Source organism: Aedes albopictus, chromosome 1 (genome assembly GCF_035046485.1).
Source record: "Aedes albopictus strain Foshan chromosome 1, AalbF5, whole genome shotgun sequence".
In the NCBI taxonomy this organism is placed as follows: domain Eukaryota; kingdom Metazoa; phylum Arthropoda; class Insecta; order Diptera; family Culicidae; genus Aedes; species Aedes albopictus.
Window position 1 is genome coordinate 59,986,725 of NC_085136.1, and position 23,564 is coordinate 60,010,288.

Here is a 23,564-nt window from a genome sequence, read left to right on the forward strand (position 1 = left end):
TTTGTAATGTTTCCAAATACACTAAACAGCAGCGCTTAGTAGTTGTTTAAAGAACACTCTTTCAGCTGTTTTCTTTGAAAAAAAATCTATAAGAGTATCAGCAAAACTTTTGTAGGAATCCTAGCTTATTTAAAAAATAAGAAAAGCTTCTGGAGAAATCACAGGAGGAATGCCTGAAAAAATCTTGAAGAGACACACCTTAATGAATCGTTAAAAAAATCCCGGAAGAATTCCTTTAAAAACTTCCGGCGGAATTCTTGGAGAAATACCAGCAAAAATTCTTACAAGAAACTACGCAAGAGTTCTTGAAGGAATCACAGCAAACATTTTTTGGGGAATCCCATCTCGAATTTCTTAAGGGTTTCTAATGAATACAATTCTGACAGCAATTTTTGAAGCAATCCAAGCAGGAAATCAACAAAACAAATCTCATAAAAAATCTAGACCAACATGTAAAAAGGGCGGAACAACCATTGCATTCTCAACTTCTCCAACCCCGTCTAGGCGTATTTCAATTTATTTGTGCAAATTTATCCCGCAGTCTGCTCTATCTGTTACTGATCAGAGATTACATGAAAAAATGGGCCATGTGCTAAGAAGGAAGGGAGAAGCAAAAACTCGAAATGGTTGTTGCGCCCTTTTCAAATGTTAGTCTATCTGGATCAATCTAAACAAGTAAACCTAGAGGAATCCCAGAGATGCCGGAAAGAAGTACAGGGGATGGCCAAAATGTTTGGGATAGGCAACTTTTTTTTCTCTCACAAAAAAGTTCAGCATGCTATAACTTTTCATAGAGCGCATCAAAAAATCTCAAATTTTGACTGTTTGTCAACCTATTATATCTGCATCATTGGTACAAATTTGGGCTTGATTGATTAATATTTCGCAAAGTTAGAACCGTTCGGGTAAAACACATTTTTTAGACAACGCATTTTTTAGCTGTCATATCTCGGAAACCAGTAAACCGAATTGAATGAAATTTTGAACGTACACTAACAATATGTAAATGCTTCACAAACTATTAAAACATTGATACTTTTTAAACGTTGAAAAAAGTTATCATGGATTGTCACTTTTTGGACTTTTCTCAAAAAAATGTAATTTTTTTACATTAATGTGAATAAATTTTAGTGTTGATATCCAAAGATTTTCCACTTCTGTTCTCAAATTATTCCTAATCAGATATATTAGAGCCTATTTAGATTAAAGGAAGAACACATTTAATAATTTTTGTGTGGTATTGTAAATTTTACTTATTTTCCTCTATATGGGTAAAAATTTCAACCCGATATAACTTAATTCGCCGTGAGAAAATATTACATTTTATAACGTCGTATTGAGAATCAATATATTGTTGATAAACGTTAAAAAATTCTTTCAATTTGGTTCACTGGTTTCCGAGTTATGGCAACTCAAAAATTAGTTGTCTAAAAAATAGTGTTTTACGCGAACGGTTCTAACTTCGGGAAAAATTAATCAATCGAGCCCAAATTTGTACCAATGATGCACACATAATAGATTGACAAACAGTAAAAATTTGAGATTTTTTGATGCGCTCTATGAAAAGTTACAGCATGTTGAATTTTTTTGTGGGAGAAAAAAAGTTGCCTATCCCAAACATTTTGGCCATCCCCTATAAATGGATTGACTTGTAATCGCAACAAAAGGCAGCGTTTATTGTTTGTTCTGTTCCTGAGGAAATTCAGAAGAATAGTCTTTAAGCCCATATAGCCGATGTGGTAAGCGCTGATTGCACGTGCAAAACCATGTTGAGGGTGAGGAGTTTGATTCCCGGTTAGCTCAGAATCCATTTCATAATCAACATTTTCTTAACCACCTTGTGTATAAAATATATAGATACATCTTCATATATAGATATATCTTCATGACTACCACACGATATATGTACAAATGTAAAATAAACATTGGCTGTGGGGGATCCCAGTTAAAATGTTCAAGAGTTCTCGTAAAATAAGCTGAGGAGCAGGCTGTGTCCCAGTTGGACCGTTACGCCAAAAAGAGAGACGGAAGGAATCTTTTAGCAATTTAAAACAATAATGGTTCAAAACATTTGCGAGGGTTGGTGCTAAAATTGCCTCAATGTGGTAGTTTGCAAAACAAGTTTGGCCGTTTTCAAAAGTTACACGAGTTTTGTTCATTGCGTAATTTTTCTATGGCACCTAAAGACATCAGCTGCATTAATAATGATTATAAAATTGAAATTCTGAATGAAATACAAATTTATTTTTTTACTTCAAAAAAGGCTGACAAAATCGGGTCAAAAAGCTGACAAAATCGGGGGTAGACAAAATCGGGGGTAGACAAAATCGGGTCCCCACTGTACTAGTTTTTATTATTATTAGAAAATGCTTCACATTCAGTGTATGTCATCGTGTTGCAAGTTACACCGCTGTTGCAAGTAACCCCGTTTGACGGTACACTTCTCAAACTCACAAAAATAGCCCTCGCCTTCTTGATCCGTGCACCTATGTCGATCTTAGTGCCACCATCGGCCGCCATTTGGCTACCAAGATATTGGAAACTTTCAGCCTTCTCCACTGAATGCCCAGCTACCGTGAAGCTGGAAGGGTTTATTTTAGAGGTGGGCAAAACGGCTCACTTCAGTGATCGGATCCGAGCCGAATCATTTAGTTTAGTGAACCGGATCTTCTGAACGGATCTGCGGCTCAGTCATGAATGACCGAACCACACCGAGCTGTCATAACTTCACGACACGTGTTTTTTCCTCATGCCAAGCAAAAAGCTAAACAGCGGCGGTTCAGAACCCTCACCAGTCACCACTATAGTCTTGTCTTACCAATCGCGTTCTGTCTCCTGGTAAAGGCTTCACGCATGCGGTCCGCAAACAACGCACATAATGCTCAATCGGAAGAGCGCAGATCCGACTGTCCTTTTGGAGCCAGGTTTCCATCTATCCAAACATGCAGCTACGACTCACACATTTTTACTTTTTTCTTTCGGTTCCATACCAATTTGTTGTTTAGTGATAAGAAAGGGGTAATGCGGATGCGGGTATGCCAAAACACATCAAAAGAAGTAGGGGCCATCCATAAATCACATGTTAATGTGGGGGGGGGGGGGGGGGGTTGGCCAAAGACCACGGTCCATACAAATTTATTTTTTTGTATGAAGGAAAGACCTCGCGGGGGGGGGGGGGGTTCGGAATCTCCCAAAAAATGACCACGTGGTTTATGGACAGCCCCTTAGTGTCGTATGCTGCGTCTGAGAGAATAAGCTGCAAGCAATCCACACGGTTACAGAAGTTACACAGATTTGTGTACTACTAGATCAGCCTCACCGCTGTGTCAAATGTACACAGATACTTTTCCGGCTCCAGCGCTGGCATGAAAACAAAATTAACAATTATTTTTGCACTGATCGATTCCTGATAATGCATGTCATCGTTCAGAGAAAATTAGTTATGAACTTTGCTCCCATACCAGCGCTAGAGCCAGAAAAGTGACTGTGTACATTTGACACAGGGGCGGAGGCTGATCTAGTAGTACACAAATCTGTGTACATTGTACACAAGCCTGTGTACATTGTACACAAGCCTGTGTTGTTTCATTTTAGGGTGCAGAGCGATGCAAAGAAGAGCGAACTTGGGAGCGAACGGTTGTTTTCTCGGGTCTTTCGTACAGAGGCATGTGGACGGCTGATCCGGCTCTCTCTGGAAAAGAACCACGGTTCACTCGCTTACTGCACTGATCCGGATCTTTGGGGCTGTCCATAAACCACGTGGTCATTTTTTTGGGACTTTTCAACCCCCCCCCCCCTTCCCCCCCGCGTGGTCATTAGTCCATACAAAAAATTTTATTTGTCCATACAAAATGGTCATTGGCCGAACCCCCCCTAATGACCATGTGGTTTATGGACAGCCCCTTTTCAACGGCTCCGGGTCTGATTGCCCATCTCTAGTTTATATACATCCAACGATTTGGTCTTGTTGACTTTGATGGTAAGGTCTGCCGCTGAGGAGCGATTGGTAAGATCATCTAGCTTTCTCTGCATAACAGAACGCCGTTGAGCTAGGAGAGCAACGTCATCGATTAGTTCGAAGTCATTTAGGTAGGTGCTCCATGGTAGTGGGCTGCCACAGCAATCCACGATTTGGTTCACGGTCAATCGCACCTACCAGGATCTCGTCGATTATGATGAGGAATAGTAGCGGTGTTAGTATGTATACAGTATACTGGGTCAACAAAGTCGATTTTTCGGAACAAAGCTTTTTCGATTTATTTTAGCGTCCAAAGTAACTGTGCAAAATTTGGGAGCGTTTGGTTGCTTCCCCGTATTCCACATTGCGATTAAAATTTGTATGGAATTTAGTATGGGAAAACGTGCTTTTTTCAATTTTTCTCATAAATTGAATTTTTTCGTCTAAAACAATCTAACCAATGACGATCAAGTATAGTCTAGGATATGCCGAAAAACTTTGCCGAAGACCGCAAAGTGACCCGACACTTGTGAAAAAAGTTATAACGTACAGATTGCCCGGTGGTGCACATTTAACATGTAAAGGAATAACATCAATAATAAAATCTCAATTTCTGGCCTAAGTTACCAGACGAATAACTTTTTTCACCGGCGTCGGATCACTTTGCGGTCTTCGGCAAAGTTTTTCGGCATATCCTAGGCTATACTTTTCCGTTATTAGTTACATGGTATTGGGCAAAAGAATTCAACTAATGAGTAAAATGCAAAAAAGTAAAGAAGCAGGTTTCTCAGTTGTCTCAGTCACATGCCGAGATAATGCACTTTGTCTATCGTTTGGAAGATAATGTTGATAAATCGGATCGAAAAGCAGTTTCTAATCATGTAGTATTGTTAGGGATCCCTGTAGTAGGAAATGAAAACACGTTGAACTTGGTCGACAAAACTCTTTCTCACATTGGTGTTACTTTGCCTCCGAATTCAATTGTATCAGCGACAAGAATAACCATGAATAACAAACCAAATGCATTGGCTCCCATTCGAATATCATTTAAAGAGAAAAGTTTAAAAGAAACTGTACTTTCTAAAAAAAAAAGTGTTGGCACGATCTTGTCGATCAACATCGATCGATCTTTATCAATTAACGGAAGAGGGACTAAGGTTATTATTAGGGATGAATTAACTCCATTATCAATGGATCTTCTCCGTGAAATGCGAGATTATCAAAAATCGTTTAAAATCAAGTTCGTATGGCCCGCGAGAAGTAGTGGCATACTTGTGAAAAAGGATGATGACGCAAAACCAGATTTGATTAAAACTAGTCAGGAACTGAGGACATTAATTGAACGGTATTCTAGATATTCTAAGCAAACATCATCACCCCTGCGGAAAAAACCTGCATAAATATTGGTTGAATCTAATTTTTCTTTGTTTTATATTTTATTTGTTATTATTTAGTTTATATTTTTTTTATATGTGTAAATGTTTTTGTTTGCGTTTATAAATAATTACATAATGGATCAAACACTTAATCAATTACATAATGATATTGATGATTTTAATGCGTTAAATGTGGGAGTATGTCCAAAACATTTTCGTGTGTTACAGTGGAATGCTCGGGGGATTAATGATATGCATACGTTTCATGAAATTCTTTTGTCAGTTGACCACTTAGGAGTTACGCTATAGATGTCATAGTCATAGGAGAAACAAGGATTAAAACTGGAAATACTGCGCCATATGTGTTTAAAGGATATAATAGTTTATTTTCTACCAGAGAAAGCTCTTCTGGTGGTTTAGTAATGTATGTTAGAGATGATATTAAATTTAAAATTATTCAAAACAGTTGCACTGATGGGTTTCATCATATTCACGCGGAATTAACTTTGTCAGGAGAAGCTTTCGATGTACATGCTGTTTATCGTCCACCATCATATGATTTTAATATGTTTCATGATCGTCTAGAAACATGGTTGAACAATAGCAACAGTAATCGTCCTTGTTTAATTCCTGGAGATATGAATGTTCCGGTAAATTCATCAAATAATAACGTTGTCCTAAAATATAAAAATCTTTTGCAGTCTTACGGCTTTATTTGTTCAAATACGTTCGTGACGAGACCGTCCAGTTCTAACATGCTTGATCATGTGATATGTAAGATAGATGATGCGCAGGCGATGCGGACCATACCATTCTCAATGATTTGAGTGATCACAGCTTGATTTTATCAGAGTTCAAAACACAATTTGGCACTAATTTAGTAGAATTAACAAAAAAAGGTAATTAATCATGAAAAATTGGAAACCTAATTTAAAAGGTACATTGACGGCATTGGACCCATTGAAAATGTAAATACTTGTTTTCAAGATATAATTTTGAAATATTATACAATTTTGGAAGATTGCACTAAAATAGTTAAAAAATGTGTAAAAATCAAAGGTACGCAATGTGCTTGGATGAACCTTGAGTTATGGACTTTAATTAAAATGAAAAACAACTATTTGAAAAAATGTCGACAAAATCCAAATACGCTTAGCGGAACTATTGAAACACGTTTCAAAGAAATTAGATGTCGCCAAAAAAACAAGTCAAGAGGAAACATTTTGAAAGAATTTTGAATAATACATCTCACTCTAAATTGTGGAAAAATATTAATGCAATCATAGGTAAATCCAGCAAACAATTTAAGCTTTCATTAGAAATCAATGGTGAGAGCATTTGTGACAGTAAATTGATGTGCGAAGCATTTAATGAACATTTTTCAACAGCTGGTGAAAAATTAGCTGGGAATATTACTCCAACAGGTTCGAGTCCATTACGATATGTAGAACCAAATGCCCATTCAATTCACCTACAACCGGCCTCAGAAAATGAAGTCGTGCTGTTGATAAATAATTTGAAAACAAAAAAAGTCCTGGCCCTGATCAAATCCCTGCACAAAATCATTGAAAACATTTTTTTGCAATTTCTCATCGTAATGGGCTGTTTTACCTCAGGCAAATCTGACAGGAAAAGGCCTTCTTTCTCACACCAAATTAACAGTGCTGTAATGATTCATTACAGCACTGATTTGCGTTGCGTAATGAACCATTACAGCACTATTTTCAGTTTTGGTCAACTTCTTGATGCTTTCTGGACGCAGTTTTGAAAAATTGTGACAACTGCACAGTATAACCTATTATGATCAGATTTTCTTAAACATTGGCTATGAACATCAGTGTTCAGTTTGATGAAAAAGTTTTGTTGAAATTGCAAAAAACGTTGTACGCAACTCGGTGCAGAACTCGATTTTTCCAGCACTCGTCGTAATTATCCAACTCGGCAAGCCTCGTTGGATAAATGTACGACTCGTGCTGTAAAAATCGTCATTCTGCACCTTGTTGCGTAAACTACTATTTCAACTTTCTCAAGAATTTTGTCGAAGTCCTTCAATCTATTGATTCAAGAAGGTTTCTACTAGGATTGTCTTAAAACAGCCGAAGTAACTCCAATATTTAAGTCAGGAGACTCCTCTCAACTAGATAACTACCGGCCTATATCGACTCTTTCGATTTTCAACAATTTTTTTGAAAAATTACTAGTAAACCGCTTATTGAATTTCCTGGACATCCATAATACCCTGTATAGTATGCAATATGGCTTTCGCAATGGGAGCTGCACCACAGTTGCCATAACAGAACTAGTTGATAAAATATTAGAGGAAACTGATTCCAAGAAATACGTTGGTGCCTTATTTTTAGATTTAAAGAAGGCTTTTGACACCTTAAATCATAGTATTTTGTTGCAAAAATTAGAGCAATGTGGCATTAGAGGTGTTGCAAACAGAATCATTAGTAACTACTTAAATAATAGAACTCAGTTTGTTGCATATGATGGTGTTACCAGTTCAATGAAGCAAATAAATATTGGTGTCCTTCAGGGAAGCAACATTGGGCCCCTTATTGTTTTTGATCTACATAAACGACATTAGCAAAATTCGTCTTGTGGGTACTCCAAGGTTATTTGCCGACGGCTTTATTCTATCCCAACGCTGATCCAAGATCGATTATTTCAAGCACGAGTAGTGATTTACAATTTCTTTATGAATATTTTTCCGATAATTTACTTTCACTGAACTTGAAAAAAAAAACAAAATATATGATATTTCGATCCCCCAGGAAAGTGCTTCCGAATCTTCCCGATTTATTGATGGGTACTAACGTCATCGAGAGAGTAGATTATTTTAAATGTTTAGGTATAGTTCTTGATTGTACATTATCATGGGATCAACATATTAAGGAAGTTGAGAAAAAAGCTTCGAAGATGTGTGGAATATTGAGAAGAGTTAGTAGCTTCATTCCTCGAAGAGCTTTGCTTATGTTCTACTACGCTCATAATCATTCTCATTTCAACTATTTGGTTATTGCATGGGGAAGAGCTTGTAAATCAAAACTGAAAAAAATACAAGTACCGTGGGTACACAGTCATGGATCACTTAGTGGTATTCTTGACCTTCAAAATTCAATTAAAAATAAAAGAAAACAAAAACTACGGCTTTGAAAGCATCGTTGGCTATGTTTTGATTCGAACTTTTCATTACCGATCCATTTGAAGTATAATCGCAAGTCATTTCCGCGTAAAAAAGGAATATTTCACTGTTTACAAAATGCCCTATTATGGATCAGCTTCACAGAGTCCCACATATTATGGATCAATTTTCGCCATATTATGGATCAGTGCAAAATTATTCAAAATTCCAACTCTAATAATAAATTTGCGTTTGTAAGGCTAAACTACGCAGTGTATTCATTATTTTACTGATGGAGTACCCGATTTTACAACAGGAATAAAGAGAAAACAATAAAAAGTCCCGAATCCATTTACTTCGATAGAGGTGCGCCACTAGGGTTCAGTGATGCGCTCCATTTTAAGTGTTATTATTACAACTCTGTGTTTCAAGACACCTGGTTTTCAAGGTTACATGTTTTTTAATGATACTTTTGAGTTTTGATACTTTAAGGTAAGAATATTGTATCAAAAGCGTTGAGTGGAACAAAAATCAATATTTGTTTAAAGTGATCCATAATAGCGTCAAACGATCAGTTTTTGGGTCACATTATGGATCACTGTTAAAAATCACATTATTTGAACCCCAGAATGAAACAAAACTTCTTTTAATAGATACATACATTTCTTATCCAACGTGTACGAGCGATTTTTATATCAAAATTGATGGATTTCGACACTTTTAGAGCTTAACGCTGCAGGAGTAGCTTCTTATGGAATTCGGCTGTTTACAGGCAGATGTGAGAGGACAACACTATCGTTGCATTAAAATACATTTTATTTTTAGATTGAACTCTTGTAAATGACTTTTTATCTCAGAAAACAAATAGGATCATGCTACAAAAATGAATTTCGTGCCGAAATATATGTTTTGAGCAAGATATTCGACTTTAAACATCAAAGTGATCCGTAACTGTGTGTGATCCATAACTGTGTAGGGACGGTATTACAAAATCGATCTATCAAATTAATTTACAATTTATCGTTTCTGTTTCCATCCGTTCGGTTATATTCAGATTTTCCTCATAAAATCTTACCAATACAAGGCATGTGTGAAGAGCAAACATTACTCCTAAAATCCACAATATGTTACACAACCCTGCGTGCATTTACAATTTGGCGATTAATATGGTACCTCGACTGCACTACACTGGGCAAGTTAATCATCTCTCACGGCCTCGTGTCTATTCGAATTTCGGTCAAAAACGATTTACTTTCGTCGGGCCATCTGAATTTAATAAGCTACCCAGAGATATACAGACGTTAACTGCTCGTCAGCATTTCAAATTCAAAATTAAATGTTTTTTGTTAAATCAAATACCACAAATCTTGCTATAATCCTCCATCTTTTCTTTATTTTCGTTTATTTATATGTTAACCGTCATAAACAACTTAAAGATAGTTTGTTAATTATACAATATGTTAGAATTAGTAAAACTTTAGTTTATAATTTATATTCGTGCTTCTTTAAAAGGACGCTTAGTCCACTAGAAGCACATTAATGTTTTCTTTTGCTATTTCGTTCTCTTATTAGATGTCAATTTTTTTATTATTCTCAGCCATTTAAATAATTGTTGTTTTGTTATTTTAATTGTTGTGTTGCCTGTTGGCTGAGAACGAACAGAGTGTCCACTACCAGGGAGCTCACTACGGAGCTTTTTGGTGTGGGGGAGAGCGGAGGGTCATTAAAAAAAAAGTACGTTTCCCCATACTAACTTCCATACACATTTCAATCGCAATGCGGAATACGGGGACGCAACCAATCGCTCCCAAATTTTGCACAGTTGTTTTGGACGCTAATTATAGATTGAAAATGCTTTGTTCCCGATTGACACGATCAAATTAAAAGTTTCTCCATACAACGTTGACCCACTCTACTATACATCCTTGCCTCACTCTTGGATTTGCTCCAGAATGATACGGAGCGGGACAATAGGGTAACGGTCGAATTTTGGACCCCTAGAGGACATTAGTTTAAATTTAAGTCAAAATGAAACAGATTCAGAAGTGTAACGCCCATGATGATGATGTTAGTATGATTATGAATGCCTCCACTGTCCGTAAAAAATACCCACAAGGTCATTTCTGGCTGAAAATTTTATTAAAATAACTGGATTTTTGAAGCATCAGTTTTCACTGTTTTGGACACCCCAATGCATTTTGAACCCTCTTAAGTATATATTTTAGACACCCGGTGTTTAAACTCGTTTGAAACTATTTTTGAAGAATCTGCCACTTGAATATGGTGGATCACATCCTAATTACTTGATTGATAAAGGCTGATCTGACAAAGTTTGCGAATTCAATGCGCTAGAATGATAAAGGTTTTTGTTTACATCTGTAGGTTTCCTCAGCACCACATTCTCCTTTCGTAAACATATTGCGACACTCGCACGGATGACGAGATCTACAAAAAACAATTTCAAGGCAAATAATGATAATTCCAGTGAGAAAATGATTGCTGTCCGTGCAGATCAATCTAATATAGCGAATGATTCTAAAAATTTTCGTCAGCGCTTCATTAAATCTGTGAAAATTGGAATAATACGAACCAGGGGGTCCAAAATATATGGGGTTCCAAATTATATTGGTTACCCTATGGTCCACACAGGATCGTCCGGCACGACTTCCTGCTTGCTGCCGCCGGAGAGTTGCGTCAATCTTCTCCAGTATCCGGTTAATGCTCACTTTGCGGAGGACTTTGAGAACGATGAACAGTAACATGATGCACCGCCAATTATCGCATACAGTCAGGTCACCTTATTTGGGTACCTTTACTAAGACGCCTTGTCGGCCGGAAATGTTGCGGTTTCCCATATGCTGCAGAATAATTGATACAGCAGTTATGCAAATACTACGAGGTCAGCTTTGCGCATCTCAGCTGATATGCGATCGACCACCGGAGCTCTGTTCGATTCCATGCTATGGATGGCTGTTTCTATCTCCTGCACTGATGAAGCTTCGGTGTTGACACGGGTAATGCGTCGAACCATTATTGGCAGATTATGCTGAGGTGTTGACACAGAGAACAGACATCCAAGTCCAATCTGAATTTCATGTAAGGAATATTTCATCGGTAACACAAGTGGCAACTTCGTGCCGCTGCGATCGGTAAATTTCTCATACTAATGTAATTCACCACTTGAAAAGTTTCAATTTACCACAGACTGTGGCAATATGGTGTTTGACGGCGCAAATATTTTCTTTGTATATTGGTTTGCATCCTTACTCAAGTAAGGGTTCAAATCCTTACACAGCTTTCTGAATGAAGTTTGTTCTAGCCTGGATGTCAGTTCTCTGTGGTGTTGATGACGTGGCCGACACTTGAAAATGTTTGTAAAGTGCTCGAACCAGCGTTTCAATTGGTCAGCCGGGTCGGTCAGTAACTGTCCAGACGTGTCTTTCACGGGCATCGTAGCATTCATCTTGTTCTCCTTCGTCGATTAGCCCACGCTCTTTTGTCCCGTCTACACGAGCGTTTCACTGCCTTCTCGAGAACCAAGTAGCGCTGACGGGCTACCCAACAAACATTTGTGCTGTATAAGTGTGGAACAAACCATTCTTAAGCAAACTTTAGCTTAAGAAACTGTGTTTCAGCTTATTCTGTTTCTTGGGTACGGCTTTGGCTCCTCATGTTTTCGCTCGCTCTATCGCGGCTTTGGCATTCCTTCGCTCCTCTAACTTCCTTCAGGTATGTGATCCACTGCTTTGTCCGGGTGCGTAGCTCCCGAAGAATTAATCTTCCAGGACTACTGCTAGATTTCATTAAGGGGTTTCTTCTGAGATTCCTCCAAGAACGTTTCTAAGATTCCCTTGGGATATCCATCGTAATTTTTAACAAGTTTTTGAAGAAAGAAATCCTATCCCTTTGGAATTCTCCAGGAGTCCCTTCTGAAGTTTCTCGAGGTGTTCCTTTTGAGATTATCCCGAATGTCCTTTTTAATTCCTTTTGCAGTTTCAACAGGGATTCCTTCAGAAGTTCCACCAGGAATCGGAATTGTTAACTAAGAAACTTTTCCACCAGTTTATTTGAGGTTTTTTCAGAAGTTCATACGGAAATTATTTTTAAGTTTTTTTCCTCAAATCCTTTCAGAAATTTCCTCTGATATTCCTCCTGGAGCACCTTCTGGGATTCTCCCATAAAATCTGGAGTTTTATCAGAAGTTCCTATGTGATATAGCGAAGATGTCTGGAGTCCAAAAATGGCGACCAGAATATTCAAGATGGCGGTCCAAAAACCAAGATGGCGGCTCCAAATTCAGGATGGCGGCTGTTCAAAGGTGTTTTAGACTCTAAAACCATGCAATTTGGGCATATTTGGTATGGGGAGGATATCTGGAGTCCAGAAATGACAACTAAAATATCCAAGGTGGTAGTCTAAAATCCAAGATGGCGGCTCAAAATTCAACATGGCGGCTATTTCATGGTGTTTTATACCATAAAACCATGCAATATGGGTATATTTGGTATTGGAGATGTTCTAAGCCCTAGAATGGAGACCAGAATATGCAAGATGGTGGTCTAAAATAGAGGATGGCTGCTCTAACTTCAAGATTGCTGCTGTTTAACGGTGTTTAGGCCCTAAAACCATGCAATATGGGTATATTTGGGATGGGGAAGCTGTCTGAAGTCCAAAAATGGTGAACAGAATACCGTCTACCCCCGTTGGTTTGACCGCATCTAATCTGAACACTTTTTAATTTAACCCCCTCTAATCTGCACATCGTTCAAATTAAAAAGTGTTCAAACTTCATTCTGCTAATGGAACGGTGTGAAAAGGAACGCAGAATCAAAACAAAACATCAAATACGGCTGCCAGCAGTGTGTTTTTCCGTCGCCCACAGGGTTGCCAGAAGTTCAAACTAAAAATGAACCCCGTTGGTTTGCAAAACTGCCGTAATTCTGCAAAGTGACGTAAGCGCCATTCAAAATGTCGATATTTTCTGGTATATTATATACAATATCTGGTGTAAAAATAATACTGTATTATGCCTGTTGTATTAGAATGCAAGATCTAGTCGTAATCTATCATCTATGGAAAGAAATATAGAGGATGAGTAACAGTTTTATGCGTAATATCCAAAAAATGGGCCAAAACTATGAATGTCGCTTACGTTACTTTGCAGAATTACGGCAGAAAAGGTGTCATTCAAACCAACGGGGGTAGACGGTACGGCGGTGTAAAATCCAAGATGGCGGCTCCAAATTCAAGATAGCGGCTGTTTAACGGTGTTTAGGCTCTTAGGCCATGTAATATTTATTTATTATTTATTTATTTATTACATACAGGGTTGACAATCGTCCTTCTCGTCATCACAGCGTGAAGATAAACAATAAAACAATCTTCGTCCGAAAGAACAACGGTGACGATTAGCCTTTTCGTCGCCGACTGCGGGCTTCACGACGAAGCTCAATCATAGTCACCCACCAACTTTTTCGTCGTCCTTGGAAACGAGCGACGACGGGTCAAGCGAACGCCAACGGGGAATAGCTTTTATTGGCGTTTCAGCACTTAAGTTGGTGTGATACCTCACTAGCTCAGTTGGTAAGAGTGCTGTCCTGGATTGGAAATCTAGAGGTTCGTTGTTTGATTCCAGGTGCAATCATTTTTTTTTTTTATTAAAATCTTTTTTTGTGTGTGCTGCTGGTGGCAACATTGACTTCGTCGGCTAGGTGCACTTGAACAAAGAGCGAAACAAAACGAATGAAGATTTTGTTTTCGTCACGACGCAAGCACCTCACAATCCTTATCAATTAGGGTATCGCGCCACTTGGGCGGTGGCTTCTATATTCGTCTGTTTTCCACTATAACTCAGTCAATTTTGAACCAATTGACTTGAAATGTTGTACACGGGTAGATACTATACCTATCTCACCACATTCCAAAAGTTGTGTCAATTGGTTCAAATTTGACTGAGTTATAGTGGAAAACAGACGAATATAGAAGCCACCGCCCAAGTGGCGCGATTCCCTACTACATTAGTAAAGATAAAGTATACAAAAATGGGTATATTTGGTATGGGGAAGATGTCTGTAGTGCAAAAATGACAACCAATATGTACAAGATGGCGGTCTAAAATCCAAAATGGTCGCTCAAAATTAAAAAATGCCGACTGATTAGGATCTCTTAGGGACTCTTACAAGAAATTTTACAAGGGGGATGAGGGGATTTTTTTTTATTACCGAACAGGTTTGGGCCGAAGGGTCTCCGATTTCAATGAAAATTTCACCAGAGCTAGAGGTCGTGGATATATGATCAAATTTGGAATTCAAAAAAATCATAGTGGACTATTTTCCCGAAAAACGCTAGATAAAATTTCACAATTTTCCCAAATTTTTCAAAATACCCCAAACTTCAAAAAATCGTATCTCAAAAACTATGCATCGTAGAACAAACTTTTTTTAGTGAAATCGACGCCAAATTACCTCAGCAATCCGATAAAAATACACTGAGAAAAAAGTTTCTCAGAAAATTTTTCACCATAGAGAAAAAACGTCTAAAAATGCTGATAAAAGTACCGTCTGTATCATAGATTATTTTGAACAAAATTTTTCCTAGCGCAAAAATTATTGTTCTTCATTTCGTTCTTTGACGCCAAAATGGAATCTCTTACCGTTTTAGAGATATAGCCAAAAAACCAACGGCCAGTCGCTATATTTTCATAGGAAGCCATCAACAAAAGCGACCGTTCACTTGTTGCAACATATTTGCTTTGCGGCGAGCAAATGACATACGCTAATTGCAACGTAATTTTGACACTAGCGTGAATCGGAGTGCACTGACAGCACATATATGGCACTTTAGTGCCTTTTAAATGCAACAACTTATCAAATTTTGAAATTAATGGATTTGTAACTAGAAAGCGTTTCAAATAACAAGTTTACAACGAGCAAACGCATATTTCAACGTATTTTTTTTTCAATCAAAGCAATCATATGCCGTTAGAGATGAGTGGATATCAGGTAACTATAACGTCTCTTTACACATGTAAAGCTTTGTTTTGTTTTTAAAGAGTTTTTGTTGCTTAAATGATCATTGGTATGTGGATTCTTCTATACACCATAAAGAGACATTTTCCACTCACTATTTAATAAATAGCATGGTCTGTGCATAATGTGTTTGTATAATGTGCTTTAGAAAAAAAAGCACTAATTTAAAACTTAACGGAACTTTAAAAGATATATACCATGGATGAGAGGAACAAACATGTACTCTCTGGAGCGGATCTGGTGTGATGGTTACAGCTCGTGACTGTCACGCCGAGGACCTGGGATCGAATCCCACTCCCGACATACGAAGGGAAGTAAAGTGTGGGTCCCGAGATGAACCCGAGATTTAGCCTATGGCTAAAAATCTCGTTAATACAGATAATAAAATAAACATGCACTAATTAGTACGGGCAGCAAATTAAATTTTACCATGCATACAACTTCTTAACGCGCTAATAAAACATTGTTGCTTCAAACCAAGCTTTTTCTGTTCTAAGAAGCGACACAATTCCAACAGTGACGATAATAATATTCAGCAATGGTTAGCAAAGATTAATACCGAGCTCTGTATAGAGCTACTGAGTTGACAACAGTTGAGACAGCACGATACGCTGGAGGATCGATCATTACCGTTAAAGTAAGTTTTGACATTGATTAATAGAAAAAACACTGAAATGTAAGATCAATCAATTCATCACTAACTAACAATTTGTTGTCAAAAAGACTTAATCAGTTTTCAGAACGAGCATGACAAACCCATACTACTACCCATAATATATTCGAATCAACCAATAAGTCGGTGCACGGTTCGAATGATTAAAATATTGTCTAAAATTGTTTAATGCTCTAAGATGTCAAGTAAATGTTTAATTTCAAGAAATCCTCTAACGTCCTCATTTTCATTCACAGCCTGTGTATTTACGAAGCTTCATGGGTCAATATTGGATCCTTAACTATCTATATCTTTTGAAAATTTCTAGAATGCTTTCGTTATTTCTGAACGAAGCAAAAGAATTATAATCAAAAAATACTACACAACTATGCATTTTTGTTACTTACACAGTTAAAAATGTTATATCATTTAACCTGTAACAAAAGGACCTCGTCGTATCGCACACATTTTTCCATCAGTTTATAAATTTACAGCTTGCTCTCAGTATGAAGCTTGCGTTCAACATTCCATACAAGAAATTGTTTGATGTAAAATTAAGTTAAATGAGATAGAAATTCGTATGCAATTTTTTTTCGTTAGGTATGATTTCAAATATTTTGCTGAGTAGTAACCATTCTCCGTTAATAGTTTTCTTTGTTTTCATTGTTTTCTTAAATTGAAATGGAAAACATATAGGGCATGAGTGCTATAAGTAATTTTACGCTCACCGGTGGCATTGGCTCGTTGTTAACTTGTTATTTGAAACACATTTTAGTTAGAAACCCGATCATTGCAAAACATGACTATTTAATGCATTCAAAAGGCACTCAAGTGCTATATATGTGCTATCAGTGCACTCCGATGCACGTTAGTGTCAAAGTTACGTTACAATTAGCGTATGTCATTTGCTCGTTGCAAAGCAAACATGTTGCAACAGGTGAACGGCCGCTGTTGTAGATGGCTTCCTATGAAAATATAGCGACTGGCCGTTGGTTTTTTGACTATATCTCTAAAACGGTAAGAGATTCCATTTTGGCGTCAAAGAACGAAATGAAGAACAATAATTTTTGCGCTAGGAAAAATTTTGTTCAAAATAATCTATGATACAGACGGTACTTTTATCAGCATTTCTAGACGTTTTTTCTCTATGGTGAAAAATTTTCTGAGAAACTTTTTTCTCAAAGTATTTTTATCGGATTGCTGAGGTAATTTGGCGTCGATTTCATTAAAAAAAGTTTGTTCTACGATGCATAGTTTTTGAGATACGATTTTTTGAAGTTTGGGATGTTTTACAAAATTTTGAAAAATCGTGAAATTTCATCTAGTGATTCCCGGAAAAATAGTCGACTATGATTTTTTTGAATTCCATATATGGTCATATATCCACGACCTCTAGCTCTGGTGAAATTTTCATTGAAATCGGAGACCCTTCGGCCCAAAGTGTTCGATAATAAAAAAAAATCCCCATGAGTGTGACAAAAAATCGTAAAAAATCCCGTACTTAATGAATGGATAGCCAGAAAATGCCCAGAGTTCAAAAATGGCGACCGATATATCCAAAATGGCGGCTGTTCAAGGCTCTAGAACCATTCAATATGGGTATATCTATTATGAGGAAGAAGTCTGGAGTCAGAAAGTGCAACCAAAATATCCAAGATGGCGGACTTAAATCCAAAATGGCGGCTGAAAATTCATTGTTTTGCGGTTTTTTAAGAGTTAAGGCTGAAGCACCAAAAGCCAGATAAAGGATATGATTTCTGGTATCATGAAATTGGATTTGGATTTGGAAATCGATTTTGAGAAAACAATTATTGAGCATTGGAGATTGCTAATTTTTGAGTAATAAAATAGTTATTTATGCAACAAGTTGCAAAATGATTATTTTTTTCAGCACGAGTTGTACATTTATCCAACGAGACTTGCCGAGTTGGATAAATACGACGAGTGCTGAAAAAATCGAGTTTCGCAACGAGTTGCATACAACATTTTTTGCAATTATGACAAAATACTCTTGAGTAGATCATTTCTGACTATCCCCACATGTCTCAAGAAAAACCAAGTGTGAGCTACCGCAGATCAAAGTTTTTTTGATCCCATTTCAGGACCCAAATAAGTGTGCAAAATTTGAGCACGATCGGTTATGTCTACGTTTTGCGCATCGCGTTTGAAGTTTGTATGGGGTTTTACATAAAAAAAACACACTTTTTTGCATTTATCTCATAACAAGCTCGAATTTTTCTACAACCATGTAACCGATAAAGTGAAAACATAGCCTAGGGTGTCCTAAAAAACTTTGTCGAAGACCGCGAAGTGATCTGATGCTTATGCAAAAAGTTATAGCGTTGGCATTGCTTGGCGAAACAGTATGATTTTGTTGCTATTATTATTCCTTTACATGTTAAAACATAAACACATGCATGCGGTTCGTTGGTTATAACTATTTTCACAAGCATCGGATCGCTTTGCGGTCTTCGACAAAGTTTTTCAAAACATCCTAGGCTATCATTTTATAGTATCGGTTAAAAAGTTTCAGACAAACTTTTTCAACTTATGGCAATAATGCAAAAAAAGTAAGTTTTCCCATACAAAATCCCATGCAAATTTCAATTGCAATGCGCAAAGTGTAGGCGTAACCGATCGTGCTCAAATTTTGCACAGATACTCAGGACCCGAAACGGAACCAAAAAAGCTTTGATCTGAGGAAACGGTTCCGATGACCCACACTAGTGTTCATGGGTGTCACAAGTACTCGGAGTCACGTCGTCAACAAGTGTTGTTTGCTGCTACTGCTTCTCACTCTACGTCTGTTTGGCTGATCCAATCAGAATGGAAATCGCTTCTATTCAGATTAGATGTGTCGAAAAGGCATAGAAGCAGCCACGGCATCCACATAAGACCACGGAAAAACATAAGGGCTTCGGAAAACTTGCGAAAAGTATACCTCTGCAAAAGTGCCGAAAAGTACTACTTTTCGGCACTCTTGAGCTAGTGAAGAAAAGTAAGCCGTTTCGGCACAGTTTTGGCGATTGAAAAATGCAATCTTATGCCACGTAATTGCAAAAATATACTTTCATTTTAATTGTCAAACTTTCATAATTTTCATGAGCATGAACACGCTTGTATGTAAAAAAAACATCGCTCCAGTTGACTTTAAAAAAATATAGAGTTGATATGTTATATGCTGAGACGTTATATGTATGATATGAAACCGTTCAAAAAAATGTATTTTCCAAGAAAAATGAGAATGTTGGCTTAATTTGTATCGTTTGCATGCATAGCTCTGTTGACACTCTGTTAAACCAGCTTAAAAATAATGGTTATGATTACACAGCGCAACATTTTTTTGTCTCAAGAGCAAACTTATGTGTCTTCGAAGGATTTTGGGCCGCTAAATCCGAATCCGGGCTCAGATTTGCTCCAACACGTCACAATTTTGAGCTATAACTTAATTTATAGGGCAAAATATGCAATTTTGGGCTTTTTTGTCTGAAAGCCATTAAGCTTGGAAATTTTTTTTTTATGCAATCAAAATGTTAATTGGTCAATTAACATCTAAATTAACGACTCATACAAAATATTTCGTTTTACCTAATCAAATTTGATAGATTTAAGCATTTTATGTTAGTATGAAAACTTGCATGCAACTTTTGGAAAGTGACTTGTATGGGAAATATCGTACCTAACATAAATCGCTTAAAACTATCAAATTCGATTTGGTAAAACGAAATATTTTGCATGAGTCGTTAATTTAGATGTTGATTGATCAATTAACCTTTTGATTCTATAAAAAAATATTTCCTTGCTTAATGGCCTGCAGTCAAAAAAAAACCCAAAATCGCATATTTTGCCCTATAAATTGAGGTATAGCTCAAAATTGTGACGTGTTAGAGCAAATCTGAGCCCGGACTCGGATTCAGCGGCCCAAAATCCTTCGGAGACACATAAGTTTGCTCTTGAGACAGACAAAAAGTTATTTTTTGTTACGCTGTGTTATTTTTATTCGTTTTTTTTTTCTACTTCTCCTAAATAATAATAATTTCTTCGTTTTCCTTCTCTACTCATTTTCCTTTTCCTTCTTTTCTTTTCTTCTAAAACAATTTTGAATTTGGAACAAAGGTTTGTGATTTTGGAAACGCTTATATGGCTTCAATTCAACCATTCTGGTGGCCATGATTGGGTTCTATGATGTTTCTCCTTAACTATCATACAAATCTCATTTTTGTGGTTTAAGGTGGTTTTATAACGAAATGAAAAGAGTACATGTTTGTACAATAAAACGTCATTTTACGCTGAAAAATTAAGCAATTCATCACGAATGTGTGAATAAAAATACCTAAACTTCTGTAACAAAATCTTCTCTCAGGAAATTTTTCGATGGTCTAGTGCCATCTGATTCACATGAACTTTGAAAACCAAATTTCACGCGTCATTTGTTTATTTGTGAGATCCTAGTGAAAGTTACTTTCAATACCAAACATTCTTCCACGGACAACAGAGCACGTTGAAGATATAAATACCTCCGTGCATCAGTCCATAAAAAGTACTACTTACATTGCCATTCGATGACGTCACCAACGCCTTTCAGTACACGCGCACATGTTCTGTTTGCATTTTCATTCCGATATTCTGTATAGATCAGATGCACCCGCACCACCGCCGCCATACAGACAACACGAACGAAAACAAACCCTCTAACCGCACGCGACGACCCTTGTCCTTAATGGCCTGCATCGCCATGCCGACTCGCTTACTCGACGACACCAAGATAACGACGACAACGACGTCTAGCGAGCTTCGCGTCACATTTATGTTGAATCGATAATTTTATTTTCTTCGCGCGAAGGAGATTTCCACCACACCGTCCGCTCGTAAACAATATAAGAAAATTAGTCTATTGCGTTGTGGAGTGAAAGATACTAAATAGAGTCCATTTGGGTGTGCTTTCAGATTGTTCAACCGTGTGGGACTAGAAGACGCCTAATATGCCGGTGATATCAGCATATTCGACCAGTGGCAGTAGTTATCCATCTTATCGCTACAAGTCTAGCCTAACAGATCGGAAGAGCTATACCACTAGTAGCAGCAGTAGCAGCCTCAGCAGCAGCCTCTACCGGAGAAGTTCGTATCGCTATGACCTACCGAGCTCCTTGTCGTCAAGCTATTCAACGTCCTACCGTACGACAAGCTCGGCAGCCGATCGCACAGCGGACGCAGACCTCTCCTCGACACTAGCTTCCGTCAAGGTATCGTCCAACGGCGACAGCGTTAGCAGTAAAGACACCATTAGACCTAGTCGGTATTCGACAGCCTATAGTTATAGTTCCTCGCTAAGTTCAGCGCCTCTACGAGACTACAGTTCACGACTGAGCTCGCGGTCGTCCGATATCCGGTACAAGGATCGGGACAACAACTGCTACTGTGCAGGCGGTGCCGGTTCGTCTAGCTACGTATCGAATCTACGCAACACCGCACTGAGCGGTGCCGAGATCTACCAGAAGTACAGCGTTTCAACCTACAAACCTAACAGCTTCGAGCGCGTCATACCGTCCAGGTCACCGTCGGAAACTCCCAAGCCGACCGCCAGTATCTTGAAGAGCTCTTCGCCAACGTCCGTAGACATCAGCAAGGTAAACAACATTCCAGCTAAAGATAGAAACAGTAATTTTGACGCCGCCAACAATAACAATAGCCCTAATACTAACACTAACCATGGCACCACAAGTGTTGCTAATAATCCACTACTAGAAACTAACAGCAAGCTCACAGCGGCTAACAACTCCGGCGCCAAACCGGCTAGTGCAGCATGCTTTGTCAGCGCCCGATCCGACAGCTCCACTAGTTGCAATACCACAATTACAACCTCCACAACCACCACCACCACAACAATTACTACCACTACCTCTTCTACTACATCCGTGTTACTGTCATCATCGTCATCATCTTCGGTGCTGAACGATTCGACACCCGCCAGCAGCAGCAATCCGGCGTCTCAAACACGTCTGCGCAAACCCGCGCCAGGTCCCACGGTTCCACTTAGGTCTACCCTGAGCAAGCTACGACCCCAGAGACCTCCTCTGCCGAAGAGCGTCCTCAACGGTAGTTCAGGTGAACTCTCGCCATGCTCCTCCGGTAGACGCAAGGAACTACTCGGCCTCTCCAGTTACCGTAACCATAACTTTCTCAAGCACGAGTGTGATCTGGTCAAGCGAGAGCTTAGCAAAAGTGCCACAGAAATTGCCTTCAAGAAGAGCTCGTCGCTAGCTGGGAAACCAACAGGACACGGATCTTCGGGTAACCTTTTGGTAGAAGCCCCCGCCAAGCTGGATGTAGCGAAGGTCAAACAATACCTACCACCCGTATCGAAAGCAACAACATCGGAAACAACGAAACACGGCCACCAGCCCAAAGATCATGAGGATGATGACAAAAACCATCACCATAATCACATCCAACAACACGAAAATAGCAACAACAACAACAACCAATCAACCGGCATCTCATCATCACTTCCGCAGCCATCTAGCGCAGCGCAGTCTGGTGTCGAACTACTAAAACCAATAGATAGGCCAACAACCACGGCAACAACCATTCTCGATTGTACTCAAAAAAATGATACTTCTCTTTTCAAACCATCTTCATCATCGACCACGACTTCAACAACTCCAACAACACCGTCAACAACAACTACAGAGTCGCTAACAACTGCTTCCTCTCGTTCATCATCAACCTGTTGTACCGTAAACCGTACTTATACTACCAATTCTCGTTCCGCCGTCGCGGCGCCCGGCGACACGATGAAATCGCTGCACATCACGTCCGAAATCGATGAACCGATCACGCACGCCACGATCAAGCTGCGGCCGGCGTTGAACGGAACGTCCAACGGCGGCGGCCACAAGATTCTCGCCACCGCTTCGGCCACCACGGACGACCTCCACGACGGAGGAGACTACCATGTGACGGCCACCATACGAATCAAACCAAAGTCTAGCATAAGTCACAGCACAAGTAGCAGCAGCAGTAGCAGCACCAACGGCAGCACGACCAGCATCAACAATAACAACAACAATGCAAACGACAGCAGCAGCGACGATCACGAGATCGTCAACGGCAGCGGTAGCAGATATGACAGCAAGAGCAATCTCAGCAACGGCAACAACAACAACAACAACAGTGCTAACGCACTGAACGACAGCGAACGAAGAGCGGAGCATCAGGAAGACAGACGAGTGAATGGTTTCGCCGCCGATGTTGACGGCGAACAATCGCCGGCCATCGCTAGCGCCAACTCAGTGATGGTAGACAAAGAGCCGAAAGTCAATGACGATGATAAAGTCTCTTATGTAAGTAGCATCAGACTTCTCTGACCAGTCTTCTCTTTCTTCTGCTTTACCGAATTCGGAAAATCTATATTTTGCAACAT

The 23,564-nt window shown here is 38.7% G+C and overlaps 1 protein-coding gene across 8 annotated transcripts in view; it reads left to right on the top strand.

Annotated features, from left to right (window-relative positions):
- The window catches only part of LOC115253655 (ubiquitin carboxyl-terminal hydrolase Usp2), a 57,725-nt gene that overhangs the window by 30,162 nt on the left and 3,999 nt on the right, over positions 1-23,564 (top strand). For 5 of the 8 annotated variants that reach the window (XM_062844624.1, XM_062844623.1, XM_062844625.1 and 2 more), the window contains exon 3: positions 21,089-23,484. In XM_062844624.1, the coding sequence (XP_062700608.1) occupies positions 21,124-23,484 (2,361 nt within the window). In that variant the 5' untranslated portion in view covers positions 21,089-21,123. Of the gene's footprint in view, positions 1-21,088; positions 23,485-23,564 lie in introns of those variants that run through there. The other 3 variants (XM_062844628.1, XM_029856091.2, XM_062844629.1) reach the window with 3 other exon arrangements.